This window comes from Jaculus jaculus, chromosome 13, assembly GCF_020740685.1.
Source record: "Jaculus jaculus isolate mJacJac1 chromosome 13, mJacJac1.mat.Y.cur, whole genome shotgun sequence".
Taxonomy (NCBI): Eukaryota; Metazoa; Chordata; class Mammalia; order Rodentia; family Dipodidae; genus Jaculus; species Jaculus jaculus.
The window spans coordinates 8,984,673-9,000,867 of NC_059114.1; the positions used below are offsets into that span (position 1 = coordinate 8,984,673).

Here is a 16,195-nt window from a genome sequence, read left to right on the forward strand (position 1 = left end):
AATGCCAGATGTACAAGGTGGCAGATATGTCTGGACTTTTCAGTGGTTGGAGGCCCTTGTGTGGCCATTCTCTCTCTCTCTTTCTCTCAAATAAATAAATAAACATTTAAAAACACCAACAACAAGTTAGGTGTGGTGGCACATGCCTTTAATCGCAGCATTCAGGAGGCAGAGGTAGGAGGATCGCTGTGAGTTCAAGGCCACCCTGAGACTACATAGTGAATTCCAGGTCAGCCTGGGCTAAAGCAAGATCCTATCTCAAAAAAAAAAAAAAAAAAAAAAAAAAAAAGAACAAAAGAATCTTCACAATGATCATTTAACTGTTCAAAATCCTCAAAGCAAGTCTGCAATAACCTTATCTTTACAGAACTTAAGCCTCAGAGCACCTGTGAGGCCCTGGGTTTGATCCTGAACATGAGGGCTACATTGGACTATAGGGTCTTTTTCAAGATAAAAGACAATATTTTTTAAATATATTTATTTATTTGAGAGAGAGAGAGAGAGAGAGAGAGAATGGGCACGCCAGGGCCTCTAGCCACTGCTAACGAACTCTAGATGTGTGTACCACCTTGTGCATCTGGCTAACGTGGGTCCTGAGGAATTGAACCCTGATCCTTTGGCTTTGCAGACAAATGCCTTAACCGCTGAGCCATCCCTCCAGCCCAATATTATTATTATTATTATTATTATTATTATTATTATTATTCTTTCTTTTCTTTGAATAGGGCCTAAAACTCACAGCAATCCTTTTGCCTCAACTTCCCACGGACTAAGATTGGAGGCATGAGCCACCATACCTTCGTCCAAATCCATTCTCTTTTAGTCAACATAGAACTCAGAGATTAGGGAATGTGGGTTTGAAACAGTGAGCAATGAATGGAAAGACTAAAGATATAGTAAGTGCTGAGACTACATAGTGAATTCCAGGTTAGCCTGAGCTAGAGCAAGATCCTACCTTGAAAAATAAGCAAACAAACAAACAAAAAAATCAGAGCCAGAAATGTATATACTATGCTTATCAAACTGCCCAGTAAGCACTTCTCTTAATGTTCATACCCTTATATTAGTGAAACTCTCATTTTTGGTACAGAATCTTCTCTTTTCAGATGGCAGTAACCTTGGGATGACTTAGAAGGCATCATGGTGCTGGAAAGAAGTGACAGGAGTGCTCAGTACTGCAATATCTCTATCACACTTTTCAAGGCTCAGGGTCTATTGCAGAAGAGGTGGGGGAAAGAATGTAAGAGCCAAAGGAAGGGTAGGACTCCTTACAATGTGCTCCCCCAGACACAGAATGGCCTGGATATCCATGACCTCACAGTGCCACAAGACCATCATAAGAGGAGAAAAAGATGATGACATCAAAATAAAAGAGAGACTGACTGAGAGGGGAAGGGGATATGAGGGAGAGTGGAGTTTCAAAGGGGAAATTGGGGGGAGGGAGGGCATTACCATGGGATATTTTTTATAATCACGGAAGTTGTTAATAAAAACATATTTGAGGGGCTGGAGAGTTGGCTTAGCAGTTAAGGCACTTGCCTGCAAAGCCAAAGGACCTAGGTTCGACTCCCCAGGACCCAAGTAAGCCAGATGCACAAGGGGGCACATGCATCTGGAGTTCGTTTACAATGGCTGGAGGCCCTGGCATGCCCATTCTCTCTTTCCATCTGCCTATTTCTGTATCTCTCTCTCAAATAAATAAATAAAAATAAAATATTTTTTAAAAATTTGAAAAGAAAAGAAAAAAAATCAGAGCCAGGCATGGTGGTGCACGCCTTTAATCCCAGCCCTCGGGAGGCAGAGAAGTAGGAGGATCACCATGAATTTCAAGGCCACCCTGAGACTACATAGTGAATTCCAGGTCAGCCTGAGCTAGAGCGAGACCCTACCTTGAAAACCAAACAACAACAACAACAAAATCAGAACCAATTCCCCCCCATCCCCAACGTCTGTCTGGTTTTGCATATCAGGTCTTCAGGGCAGTTTTATTCTTCTCCACATTTAGAGTTTATTTTGAGCCCATGAAGCCCAGTGCCTCTAGGCAGCTGTTAAGGAACTGCTCTAGACGTTTGCCGAATGGGAGGGACACAGGCCGATGAGCTTATCACTCATTCATTTAGGCATTCATTCATGCAGCAAGTATTTACTGAGTGCCTACTCTGGGCCAGGTGGCTTTGGCCTAAACCAATGAGACAAAGGTTGCAGCCATCCTAGGGCTTTTTCTCTGGCATGTATGTATGTGGGTGTAGAGGACAGACCAAAAAAAAAAAAAAAAGAAAAAAGGCAAATTATTTAGCACGTTAGGAGGTTATAAATGCTATAGGAGTGAGAGAAAGCCAGCCAAGTGAGGTTGGGGTGGGGGCAGGGGAGTGCAATGAAGTTTAAGTGGGAGAGTCAGAGCGGGATGGGTGAGGGCATGGGATATGAGTCAAGACTTCAAAGTGGATAAAATATTCTGCACAGGCGTGGAGTGGTGGCGCACACCCTTAATCCCAGCTGGAGGTAGGTGGATTGATGTGAGTTTGAGGCCAGCCTGAGACTGACTACCTAGCGAATTCCTCCAGGTCAGCCTAAACTAGAGGGAGACTCTACCTCAAAAAAAAAAAAAAAAAAAAAAAAAGGCTAGAGAGATGGCTTAGCAGTTAAGGCACTTGTCTATGAAGCCTAAAGACCCACATAAGCCAGATGCACATGGTGGCACATGCATCTGGAGTTTGTTTGCAGTGGCTGGCGGCCCTGGTACACCCTTTCTCTCCTCTTTATCTGCCTTTCTCCCTCTCAAATAAATAAATAAAACTTTTAAAAAAAAGGTACTCTAAACTGGACGTGGTGGTGCATGCCTTTAATGCCAGCACTCAGGAGGCAGAGGCAGGAGGATCACCATGAGTTTCGAGGCCACCCTGAGACTACATAGTGAATTCCAGATCAGTCTGAGCTAGACTGAGTCCCTACCTTGAAAAACAAAAAAGAAAGAAAAGATAGTCTACACAGTATCTTCAGTGTTTGCATGAAAATACCCCTGAAGGGGGCTGGAGAGATGGCTTAGTGGTTAAGCACTTGCCTGTGAAGCCTAAGGACCCCGGTTCGAGGCTTGGTTCCCCAGGTCCCACGTTAGCCAGATGCACAAGGGGGCGCACGCATCTGGAGTTCGTTTGCAGAGGCTGGAAGGCCTGGCGCGCCCATTCTCCCTCTCTCTCCCTCTATCTGTCTTTCTCTCTGTGTCTGTCGCTCTCAAATAAATAAATAAATAATTTAAAAAATATATTAAAAAAAAAAAGAAAATACCCCTGAAGGGAGCTGGGGAGATGGTTTAGCAGTGAAAGGCTCTTGCTTGCAAAACCTGCTGGCCCAGATTCAATTCCCCAGTACCACCGGAAAGCCAGATGCACAGAGTGGTTTGTCTGCAGTCGCAAGGATCCTGTTGTGCCCATTCTTTCTCACTCAAATAAACAAAAATATTTTTAAAAGAGCAGGGTATAGTGGCGTATGCCTTTAATTCCAGCACTCAGGAGGCAGAAGTAAGAAGATTGCCAAGAGTTCAAGGCCACCCTGAGATTACATAGTGAATTCCAGGTCAGTCTGAACTAGAGTGAGATCCTACCTAGAAAACACAAAACAAAACAAAACAAATTTCACCCTTTGGGCTGGAGAGATGGCTTAGTAAGCCTGCAAAGTCTAAAGACCCAGGTTCCATTTCCCAGTGCCAGTGCAAAGCCAGATGCACAAAGTGGCCCGTGCAGCTGGAATTCTTTTGCAGTGGCTAGAGGCCGAGGCCATGGTGTGCGCATTCTCTCTGCCTGTCTCTTGTCTCTCCACCTTTTCTTTTTTGGTTGTTTGAGGTAGGGTCTCACTCTAGCCCAGGCAGGCTGACCTGGAAAATTCACTCTGTATTCTCAGGGTGGCCTCAAACTCATAGCAATCCTCTTACCTCTGCCTCCCAAGTGCTGGGATTAAAGGCATGCGCCACTACGCCTGGCTCTCTCTACCTTTTTCTGGTTGAAAATAAATATATTTTGGTTTTTCAAGGATGGAAGTTCTCATATTAGTGCAATTTTTACTCTGTATTACCCTTTTAAAACTTTACCCTATTGCCTATCAAATGTCTGCATAACACCTAACAGAGGAATGCCGGCCTGTGCTTTGAGATGACAGCTAATATTTAAGGAACAAGGGCGGGGGTAAATTTATTTTATTTTTTATTATATTTACTTATTTTTATTTTTTGGTTTTTCGTGGTAGGGTCTTACTGTAGCCCAGGGTGACCTGGAATTCACTATGTAGTTTCAGGGTGACCTCAAACTCACACAGATCCTTCTACCTCAGCCTCCTGACTGTTGAGATTAAAGGCCTGTGCCACCACACCCTGCTCAACTGTCTCTCTCTCTCTCTTTTTTTTTCTTTTTTTTTTTTTAATTTTTTATTTATTTATTTGAGAGCGACAGACACAGAGAGAAAGACAGATAGAGGGAGAGAGAGAGAATGGGCGCGCCAGGGCTTCCAGCCTCTGCAAACGAACTCCAGACGCGTGCGCCCCCTTGTGCATCTGGCTAACGTGGGACCTGGGGAACCGAGCCTCGAACCGGGGTCCTTAGGCTTCACAGGCAAGCGCTTAACCGCTAAGCCATCTCTCCAGCCCTCTCTCTCTCTTTTTTACAGTGCAGTGTTTTTTTCATTTATTTATTTATTTTATTTTACTATTTATTTGAGAGAAAGAGAGGAAGAGGCACATAGAGAGAAAGAGAATGGGCACTCTAGGGCCTCCAGGCACTGCAAACAAACTCCAGACATATGCACCCCCTTGTGCATCTGGCTTAGTTGCGTCCTGGGAAATTGAGCCTATGTCCTTTGGCTTTGCAGGCAAGTGCCTTAACCACTATGCTCACTAAACCATTCCTCTAGACCTATATTTCTTTTTGTATACATAGGCTCTTACTACATCAACTGCCTTTTTTTTTTTTTTTTTTTAATATTACCGGGCCGGTTGTGGTGGTGCATGCCTTTAATCCCAGCACTTGGGAGGCAGAGCTTGAGGGCACCCTGAAACTATATAGTGAATTCCAGGTCAGCATGGGCTAGAGAAGGAGACCCTGCTTCAAAAAACCAAAGCAAAAAAAAAAAAAAAAAAAAAAAAAAGACAGAGTTGGAGTATGTAATCTGGATTATATAATTACAGAAAAATTTCAGAACCCCCAAAGGAGACCCACCAACAGTCACCCACTCTTGCCCACCCTTTGCCACTGACAACCACTTAACCTACTATCTATCTCTATAGATTCTGGGCATTTCATACAAATGAAAATGCCTCCTATGTGTCACTGAATATATTATAATGTTTCATTCATTCCAGTATTCAGTATTTCATTTCTTTCTTTTTGCTTTTTGGAGGTCAGGTCTTATTCTAGCCCAGGCTGACCTGGAACTCACGATGTAGTCTCAGGGTGGCCTTGAACTCACAGTGATCCTACCTCTGTCTCCCGAGAGGTGGGATTAAAGGCATGTGCCACCATGGCTTTCATTATTTCATTTCTTGGTGAATAAGAACTCTCTATAGCCTTGCAGTTTTTTGCCTCTAAGTGTAAATTCTGATTGAAAATTAAAATGCTAAAAAGGCTGGGTGTGGCAGCCCATGCTTTAATCCCAGTTCTCAGGAGGCTGAGACTATATAGTGAGTTCCAGGTCAGCCTGGGCTAGAATAAGACCCTACCTAGAAAAACAAAAAGAGTTAAAAGGAAGATCTTTTTATATAGGTAGGCCATGTTTATTTATTCTTCATCAGTTGACAGTGACCTTGAATTTTAAATATTACAATATGTCATGCATGAGCTGTAGTGATTGCTCTCCCCTTGAGGACTGGGTGGTGCCATTGGAGGTGGAGGGTGGTGCTATAGGGATTTTCAGGACTGATGGTACCCAGCAACAGTTAGCACTGGCTGGGCTTGGCTTCCGAGAAAAGAAAATCTCTCTTATTTTCCCAGGTTCCCCTCTCTTAGACAAGGCTTTGGGTGGTCCCCGGATCTGTGATCTTTCAATTGTATTTTATTTCTTTCCCCTTCCTTCCTTCCTTCCTTCCTTCCTTCCTTCCTTCCTTCCTTCCTTCCTTCCTTCCTTCCTTCCTTCCTTTCTTTCTTTCTTTCTTTTTCCAGATGGGGGTCTCACTCTAGCCCAGGCTGACCTGGAATTCACTATGTAGTCAAGTAGTCTCAGGGTGGCCTCGAACTCACAGCGATCCTTCCACCTCCACCTCCCAAGTGCTGGGATTAAAGGCATGCGCCATCATGCCTAGCTACAATTTTTGTATATATTTTCTTTCTTTCACTTTAAAAATTTAACCTGGGAGCCAGGCATGGTGGCGCACACCTTTAATCCCAGCACTCAGGAGGCAGAGGTAGGAGGATGGCGTGATTTCGAGGCCATCCTGAGACTACATAGTGAATTCTAGGTCAACCTGGGCCAGGGTGAGACCCTACCTGGAAAAACAAAAACAAAGAAAAATTTAACCTTGGTAAATTGTAACCGAAGAAAATATCTGAATTTTCTTTTGTCTTTTAAAAATTATAGGTGTGCTAAGACTCTATAGTGAGTTCCAGGTCAGCCTGGGCTACAGTGAAACCCTACCTCGAAAAACCAAAAAAAAAAAGAAAGAAAAAAAATGTATATATATATGTGGGTGCGGTGGCAAGTAGAAGCAGATCATCCTAACCAAATATTTGAACAGTCATTCTGGTCAGGGAGGAAAGATATGTACAGGAAGTGAAATTTCAATGTGGCTTTTTCTTTAATATCTTATTTATTTTATTTGAGAGAGGGGGAAGAGGGTGCGTCAGGGCCAGTAGCCTCTGCCAACGAACTCCAGACGCCTGTGCCATCGTGTGCATCTGGCTTTATGTGGGTACTGGGGAGTCGAACCCGGGTCCTTAGGTTTTGCAGGCTAGTGCTTTAACCGCTGAGGCATCTCACCAGTTCCTAATGTGGCTTTCCAATTTCAAAGCGACTTTTGAAGGAGGGTTTCATTGAGCTGATAAGGAATTTAGAAGTCTTATCTTCTGGGGACTTCTGGGCCTGGAGAACACGTGTCCTTGGTGTGTTCATCTGGCGGTCAGCAGTTTGTGCATGAAAAGTGTGGGACCCTCCTGCGCGTGGTGAAGCAAGAGTTTCTGCACTTCTCATGCAGGGATGGGGGGCGCAGGGCTGCAGAGAGATGAACCCCGACACTCCGGCCAGCTCCCTCTCGTCCCCCTCCACACCTGTCGTCACTCCTTCAGTTGGGGTAACACCCTGTCTAAGCGACACCCGTGCAAGAGGCAGATGAACAGCCGAGCTGCACACGTCCCCGGGGTTTTAAAACTTTGCGTTTTTAGACCCCGGAGAACTGAGAGTCCCGGGTAGGCACCCCAGCGACGCGGACCTGGTGGACTACACTTCCTTCCCAACGCGAGGACGAGGCCCCCCAAGCCCCACACTCCACCCAGCGCCAGATCGCCGACACGCGGGGCTTGCAGGCGAACCGGGCGCGTCGTCCTCCGCAGCACGTTGAAGCCTCCTCGCTGCCCTGCGAAGAGAAATGTCCGCCGCGGCCTGGCTGAGGGAGGGGGCGGAGCCAGAGCGTGAGGGGCGGAGCGAGGACAGAGGAGGCGTGACCTAGACGGCGGCTGGGGGCGGAGCGAGATGAAGGGGGCGTGTCCCAGACGGCTTAAGGGGGCGTTAGGGAGGATGACGGAGGCGGGGTCCTGACGGCGAGTGAGGGCGGAGCGAGCGAGCAGGGGGCGTGATCCAGACGGCGGGCGGGAGCTCAGTGAGAGCGCAGGGGGCGTGGCCTAGGCAGCGGCGCGGGGGCGCAGTGAGAGCGAAGGGGGCGTGGCCTTAGACGGCGGGCGCGGCCCAGCGAGCGCGAAGGGGGCGTGGCCCAGGCGGCGGGCGGGGGCGGAGCCGGGCTGAAGGGGGAGGAGCGAGGTCGGGGGAGGGCGGAGCCACCAGGCGGAGCTGGGGGCGGGGCGTTGAAGGCCCCTCGCCTCCGGCTCGCCCGCCCCGCCTTCCCGCTCCCCACAGCGGTGGTGGCGACGGCGGCGGCGGCGGCGGCGGCAGCGGCGGCGGCGGCGGTGGCGGCGGCGGCCGAGCGCGGGGAGGGAGGGCGGGGAGGGAGGGAGGGGAGAGCGGGTCACGACGCTGCGGGGGCGGGGATAACCCCTCACGTGGAGCAGATGAAAGGGCCGCGGCGCGACGGCCCGAGGAGCCGAGCGGAGTCTACGATCCACAAAGCCGCCGCCGCCGCTGCCGACGACGCGATGGGGTTGTGAGGAGGCGTGCGTCCGTCCGTCCGCCCGCTCGCTCGTTCGCTCGGGTCCCACCGCCGGCCCGCGACTATGCCCGGCCGCGCCCGCCCTCCGCGTCCTCCCGCCGTAGGACCATGAGGCCGCGCTCGGGCGGGCGCCCAGGGGCCCCGGGCTGCCTCCTCCTCCTCCTCCTCCGTCTCTTCCACCACCTCCGCCCCGGCCCCGGCGTCCGGCGTCTACCGCCGCCTCCACCTCCACCGTTGCCGTTGCTGCTCGGGTTACTGCTGGCGGCCTCCGGGCCCGGCTCGGCGCGGGCCAAGGAGACGGCGTTCGTGGAGGTGGTGCTGTTCGAGTCGAGCCCGAGCGGAGACTACACCACCCACACCACCGGACTCACGGGCCGCTTCTCCAGGGCCGGGGCCATGCTCAGCGCCGAAGGCGAGATCGTGCAGGTAGTTAACTTTGCACGCCGCATCCTTCCCCGCTCTCCCCCGGGGTGGCGAGGGGGGCACCCCCACCCTCGCGTCGCCGCCGCCTCCGCCGCCACCAAGATGGCTCCGGGGGGCTGCGCCCGCCGACCCCGCCGCGGGCTGGATGATTGACGGGCGGGTGGGGAGGGGGTGCGGCGGGGAGGCCCGCGGCATCGCCGCTCGCTGCTCTCTCTTCCCCCCCAACACCGTGGGCACGGGAGGGACGCTGCATCGAGTGGGTGGGGGGACGACCGCGAAGAGCGCACGTGGGATGTGTGTGTGTTGGGGGGGCCCCTTTCCGTGGGTGCGCCGCCCTGGAAGGGGTGCGACGCTGGCGACCGGGGTGGGGGGAACGACCCGCCACCCGGCAGCCGCTGGCACATATTTCTTGGCCTCAGGTGGAAGTCCCTGAAAACTACCTGTTGCATGCCAACTTTGCAGTGAAAAAAAAAAAAAGACAAGCATCGAGGGGAAGAAAAAAAAAAAAAAAGGATGGAGTGAGTGAGTGGTTGCTGCTTGAAAAAGGGCCGCAGGCTTTGCTTTTCTCATCCAGACATGCTCCGGTTTGGGGAGCGTCCTGGTTGAAGGCGTGCACAGCCATCAGCTTTAACCCCCCCTTTCCCTCCTCACAGCTCCCCCCCCCCGAAATCTACCGGTCACTTTAACCTGGGCACTGACACTCTGGCACGGCCCTGGACCACCACCAGCAGCAGCAGCGGGAGAGGGGTGGGGGGGGAGGCGGCGCTGCTTGAGGAGTAGAGGAATTGGGGGTGCACCGAGTGTGGCGGTGCAGGGCAACCCGCGATGCATGCCTCAGATTACAGGGGATGGGGAAGGGAGACCACCTACCCTCCCCGGGGGGGCGGGGTGGGGGCGAACACTCTTGCGGAGTCCTGCAAAAAAAGAAAAAACACCGAGTCTGGGTTACTACTCACTGACAGGGCCTCCACCTTGCTCCAAATGGAAAGAGGTCTGCGATCTAAGGAAGTTGGCTACGGAGTTTTAAGCCGTGCCCACTCTTTGCAAGGAGGGACTCTTCAGTTAGCCTCCGTGGATAGCCAGCTGGGTAGATTTCCCGCTTCCTTGGTCATGTGTTTGTTAAAACTTAAAAGTGGACAAGCCAGCCGCGCCTGTGATTGACTTGTTGGTAGCACGGGGCGCCTCAGGTGGGGGCGATGTGAAAAGGTTGGCTTGTCTTTGAACCTTTTGGGGGTGACAGGATGACTTCAGGGCCTAAAGTTTGGACCTTCTCTGTGCTTTAAAGCTCTTGGATGAGTTCCTGAAGAGAAAAGGGACTATATGAAATTGACTCCATAGGGCCCAGCCTAGACTGCGTCTTCATTTCCTCCTTCCACGTGAAGCTTCAGAGCCCTGGGTGGATGGGACCGTGAGCCGCGCAGTGTGGCTCCTAGAGGTGTGTCTTTACAAAGCTGTAGGAGGTACCTGTGCTTGTGATGATGATCAATGTTGTGCCTTACAGGACTCTTGTTCCCATCTTAAACTTCTGCCCTGGCACATGTTGACTGAGTTCTCTGACTGCTGATGTTGTTAAATGCTTTTGGACTTAACCCCCCAACCTTAGGTTACTGTTATTGCCTTTACCAGGAAGCTGTAGATAGGATGCTTTGCAGAAGGTACTTAAACATCTCTGTTGCAGCCTTCAGGAATAGTTTGAATCTTAAATCTTGCTACTTGTGACTCCCCTTGTAAGTTTTCACTGTACACCGATAGCTTTAGAAATGTTTGCTTTACAACCTTGCTGGGGGTTGGGGATGGGGTCGGATATGCCTTAACGAGGTGCTTTTACTTTTTGAAGGAGACTTTAGGCGTTTGAGATTTTTTTTTTTCTTCTGGTTTTTGGAGGTAGGGTTTCACTCTAGCCCAGGCTGACCTGGATTTCACTATGCAGTCTCAGGGTGGCCTCGAACTCATAGTGATCCATCTCTGCCTCCAGAGTGTTGGGACATGCACCACCATCCCCGGCAAGATTTTTTTTTTTTTTTTTTTTTTTTTTTGAGGTAGTGTCTCACTCTAGCTTAAGCTGACCTAGAATTCACTATACTGTCTAAGGGCCTCGAACTCACCATGATCCTCCTGCCTCTGTCTCCCAAGTGCTGGGATTAAAGGCTTGTGCTGCCATGACCAGCCTATTTGCCATTTTATTTTTATTTTTATTTTTATTTTTTATTTATTTATTTGAGAGCGACAGACACAGAGAGAAAGACAGATAGAGGGAGAAAGAGAGAATGGGCGCGCCAGGGCTTCCAACCTCTGCAAACGAACTCCAGACGCGTGCGCCCCCTTGTGCATCTGGCTAACGTGGGACCTGGGGAACCGAGCCTTGAACCGGGGTCCTTAGGCTTCACAGGCAAGCGCTTAACTGCTAAGCCATCTCTCCAGCCCCTATTTGCCATTTTTTTAAAAAAGTTATTTATTTATTTGTAAACAGGAGAGAGGATGAGAATGGGCATGCCAAGACCTAGTGCCACTGAACTCCAGATGCATGTGCTACTTTGTGCATCTGGCTTTATGTGGGTGCTGGGGAATCAAGCCCAGGCTTTCAGGCTTTGAAAGCAAATACCTTTAAATGCTGAGCCATTTTCTCAGCCTGACCTTTGTGATTTTTTTTTTTTTTTTTTTTGAGGTAGGGTCTTGCTCTAGCCTAGGCTGAGATGGAATTCACTATGTAGTCTCAGGGTGGCCTTGAACTCCCAGTAATCCTCCTACCTCTGCCTCCCAAGTGCTGGGGGGTGTGTGCCACCATACTCAAGAAAGTGATGTTTTAAGACTGCTGAGAAGGAATTTAACATTTTTGTGTGTGTTTGTTTGAGAAATGGGATCACAGAAGAAACAAATGTTCAACTTCATGTTAATCTTGCTAAGTACTCTCAAGGGAACCTTTGGAAATCACCTTTTATTTATTTATCTTATCTTATTTTTGGTTTTTTGAGGTATTGTCTCTAGCCCAGGCTGACCTGGAATTTACTGTGTAGTCTTAAGGTGGCTTCAAACTCAAAGTGATCGTTCCACCTCTGCCTGTCAAGTGCTGGGATTAAAGGCATGTGCCACCATGCCCAACCTCCCACCTTTTCTTTTACTGCTTAAATGTCATTTGACATTCTATGGTCCTTAGTTGATTTTCTGATAACTGAAGCTAAATAGCACTGTAGGCTTGCTTTTGTTATTTCCAGGGTGGTTCTGTAGCAGTGTTCTTGGGTTGAGAGGAGAAAAGAAAAACCTGTTTGAAAGTTCCTCTCCTTTAAAATTCTAAGATAAGAAATTGGTTTGTAGTACTGATTTTCTATTGTATGCCAGTGAAAGTGTGTGTGTGTGTGTGTGTGTGTGTGTGTGTGTGTGTGTGTGTATGTGCTTATAAAGTAGATACTGTATCTTAGCCGGGCTTGCCCAACTACCTCTAGTTAGAGTACCTGTTCACTGTCCAGTTAATTTGCATGGGTTAGGATAGGAGGAAACTTGGATGTCTAGTGTGTGCATGTGTGTGGGAGAGGTATGTGTTAGTAATGCAAACCTTGCCATGAATGCATTTTAGGCTTAAGTTATCCCCAAGGACATTACTGTAGGCTTTATGAAGGAGGTGGTGAAAGTTGTGAAGGGTATGAAATTGTGTTAGTTATTTCTATTAGCCCATTTGCATCTAAGCTATAGCCAAGTGCTGGAAGAATTAAATCACACTCCATTTATACTTCTGGAGTGTGGACCTTTAAAATGCTTTTAAAAATATTGATTCAGCCGGGCGTGGTGGCGCACGCCTTTAATCCCAGCACTCGGGAGGCAGAGGTGGGAGGATTGTGAGTTCAAGGCCACCCTGAGACTCCATAGTGAATTCCAGGTCAGCCTGGGCTACAGTGAGACCCTACCTCAAAAAACCAAAAAAAAAAAAAAAAAAAAAAAATATTGATTCATATTTTACTGTTGAACCCATGTGTTGCTGTTGATGAGCTCATTATCTGTAACTTGAACATGAGGCTGTGTCACCCTCATGGTTGGAGAAGTTAATAAATAAAGGCCAGTTAAACACTGGCTAGTGTTACGTAGATTGGTTATATAAGGAAAATTTGCATTATTAGGGATGAAAGGTAGTTTTAAAGTGAAAATACATTTTTTTTTTGTTCCTTGTGGGGGGAAAATTTAGGAACATGTCTGAGAAATTCACTTGTAGAAGGAATCAGAAAGATAGATTCTGTGTAACTTCAAAATCAGTCATTCTGGATGCTTGCTTAAGTAATGGGCTTGAAGCAGAGAATATTAGGAACCAAATAGGTTCCGTAGCTATTTGGGTGAATGGAGAGCTGGGGGGCATGTTAGAGAGGCTGGTTGCGCCCCTTCTTAAATATCTGTTGACTAGGGGTATCACAGAGAATAATTTTAGGAAACTAATTCCTCTGCCGTGTTTCCCTGTCAGTATGTTTTTGCTGTTCAGCATTTGATCAAACACTTTCTTTTCATCTCCATTTTAAGTTAATAGGCCTGCCTCCAAAAATTGACTCGGCCTCATAGAACAGTTGCATTCTGACAGCTGACTTGGATTGACACAGAAGGGCTGCCGACTGTCTTGTCAGATGGGCTTTCGTAGGTTAAAAGCAAGCATTTGATTGGGGGGGGGGATTAGGGCTGTGTTTTGTGACCTTATAAATTCCTAGGTCTCTTCTGCTTTGTACCCTGAGATCTCATGGGAGCCACTAGGACAATTCTGACTGTGGATGGGGCTGGGAAGAGGATGGAGGGAAAGCAGCCACAGCTTCCATTGTGTACAGGCGGCTGCGCCACATGTCAGATTTGTCATTCATACAGAATTAACAACTATTGGTAGTTCATTGTACAGAGGAGGAAGCCAAGGCCAAGAGAGGCGCATCCATTTCTCTGTCCTCAGATAGCTAGAGAGTGATAAGCCTGCATTGACATCCAGGCCTGACTGGTGGTCTTGTTCTTGTCAAATAAATGGAACTGGGCACTTTTTTTATTTGACTTAATTCAAGTGGTTTCTCATTTTCTGTTCTTGAAGGCATTTTTTTTTTTTTTTTTATAGTTGTATCTCTAGCTCAGGCTGACCTGGAATTCACTATGTAATCTCAGTGTGGCCTTGAACTCAAGGTGATCCTCCTACCTCTGCCTCCCTAGTGCTGGGATTAAAGACGTGCACCACCACACCCAGCTTGAAGTTGGTTTTTTTTTTTCATTGTTTCTTTGAGAGGTGAGCATTATCAGGATCTCCTGCTTCTGCAAGTGAACCCAGACTCATGCACCCACTTGGTGCACCAAGCTTTACATGGGTACTAGGGTTCCATCCCATGGAATCTAGGCCGTCAAGCTTTGTAAGCAAGTAGTACCGTTAGTGGCTGAGCTATTGCTCTCGCCCTGTCTGTGAAGTTTTTAACCTGCCTGTCATGGACTTCCGGACTGCAGAGCCTTCGAAATTGCACACTCATACTGGTGAATGGGCACTGTCTAATTTTTTTTTATTTTTTTATTTTCCAGGTAGGGTCTTCCCTCTAGTCCAGGCTGACCTGGAATTCACTTTGAAGTCTCAGGGTGGCCTTGAACTCACGGTCTCCCATGTGCTGGGATTAAAGGTGTGCGCCATCACCACCCCACCCCCCCTTCCCCCCCGGCTGGATAGGCACTTTGTTTTCCTGCAAATAACATCCAACTTTTCTGCTTGGATGTATCTGTAATGTTTCCACTCCCAAGGGTAAAAGAGAAGCTCTGATCTAGTACTTGTCATTGAGTAGTTGAATCGTAAGGATGTGAGTGCAATGATGGGCTGTTGAGACTGGCAGGAGTTGGAGGGATGAAGTGTGCAGCTTTGCACACTTGCACTGAGCTTGTTTATTTGGTGGCTGTGACTGGAACCCTAGTCTGAGCTGAACATGGAGTGCTGCTGTGTGACGCTCAGTCTTTGTGGAGGGAAGACCCATGCACACAGAAGTGATAGCACTTCCCAGTTGCGGTGTCTTGGCCTCTCAGGACGCGTGCCCTCACGCCCAAGGACATCCAGTATTGATGATGAATATGAACTTCTCTGCTGGGCATCCATCTGCTAGCTCTGCATCATCCTTGGAAGAAATAAAGAAATAACTATTCAAGAAATCTTCTGCATTAAGTTGAAGTGTAAGAAGACGTTACCCCAGTGAACCATGGAGACAGTAAGGGTGTAAATGTATTCCTTTCCACCATTCCTTGAAAAAGAAAGTGGAGCATGTTGGAAAGGTTGGGAGAGCAGCTCTTCCTTCCTTGGGGGCCAAACCTTAGTGGGCAGGCCTATTTGTTTTTGCTTATCACTGGATCCATCCAAGTATGCTTGCTGCTTTTCTGGCCCTTGATATTTATTGTCTGAGGTAGATAGTGGGTCTTATGGGTTTGTATTAGAGACAACAATTTCATTTAGCCTGGCTAATTAATTGTAGGATTACTTTTTGTTTTCTTCTTTTTTTTGAGGTAGGGTCTCACTCTAGCTCAGGGTGGCCTCGAACTCACGGTGATCCTCCTACCTCTGCCTACCGAGTGCTGGGATTAAAGGCATGCACCACCACGCCTGGCTTGTAGGATTAGTTTTTTTTGAAATGTTCAAAGCTTGCTTGGTTAGATAGAAAGAATGGCTTTCTGGTTCCATAAACCCACTGGTGTTAAATGCCAGGTTGTCTAAGAATGATCTGTGTAGGGGGTCATGTGTGTTTCAGAGAGCCCTATCTGGCATTGTAGAAGTCTGAAGATGTCCTTTTCCAGATAAAACACTGGGTAGTGATGATAAAACCCCTAACGTGGACAGTTGTTATGGATGTACAGATGCTTGAAACCCAGTGGTCGTGGGAGTAAGAACTTGTTATTCAAAATCATCATATATGCCTTAAGAAAAACCTTGTTTGGAGTGATATTTCTGAAGTTTAGAGAATGTGAATTTATAACAAAACTATACTGAGAGTAATCATCATAATTAAAAGACCAAATGCACTTGCCGAATATGTGCAAGGCTCTGAGTTCCATGCCTAACCTTGCAAGAAAACAGAAGAGCCGAGTGCAGTTCTTTAATATGTTAAAGAAGTTTTCAGAGGACAAGGGTCTAGGATTCCCCCCCCCCACCCACCCCCTGTAAGGACAGGGACAACTGTGATTGACATTCAGGTTCTTCATCTAAGGCATGGGGTTTTCTTTTCTCCCTGCTGCAGCTGGGCAGTGTTGTAGGAGAGAGATCCAGAAGTGTGTCCTTTGTGGGGAGGTTTTCGAGGTAGAGTCTCACTCTTGCACAGGCTGACCTGGAATTCACTATGTAGTGTCAGGCTGTCCTTTGAACCCTCAGCAATCCTCCTACCTCTCTGCCTCTCGAGTGCTGGGACTAGCCACCACACCTGACCACCCCCCCAACAGAAGTGTGTCCCATGATTAGATGTGTAACAAAGCCAGGCATTCTTCAATTATATATTGAGTTAAGTGGTTGCT

At 48.0% G+C, this 16,195-nt stretch overlaps 1 protein-coding gene across 3 annotated transcripts in view; it reads left to right on the plus strand.

The window, feature by feature from the left end:
• The first annotated feature begins 8,404 nt into the window (after nt 1-8,404).
• Nucleotides 8,405-16,195, plus strand: part of Znrf3 (zinc and ring finger 3) — a 160,569-nt gene continuing 152,778 nt past the window's right edge. For 2 of the 3 annotated variants that reach the window (XM_045132545.1, XM_045132544.1), the window contains exon 1: nt 8,564-8,722. In XM_045132545.1, the coding sequence (XP_044988480.1) occupies nt 8,693-8,722 (30 nt within the window). In that variant the 5' untranslated portion in view covers nt 8,564-8,692. Of the gene's footprint in view, nt 8,723-16,195 lie in introns of all 3 variants that reach the window. The other variant, XM_004664033.3, reaches the window with a different exon arrangement.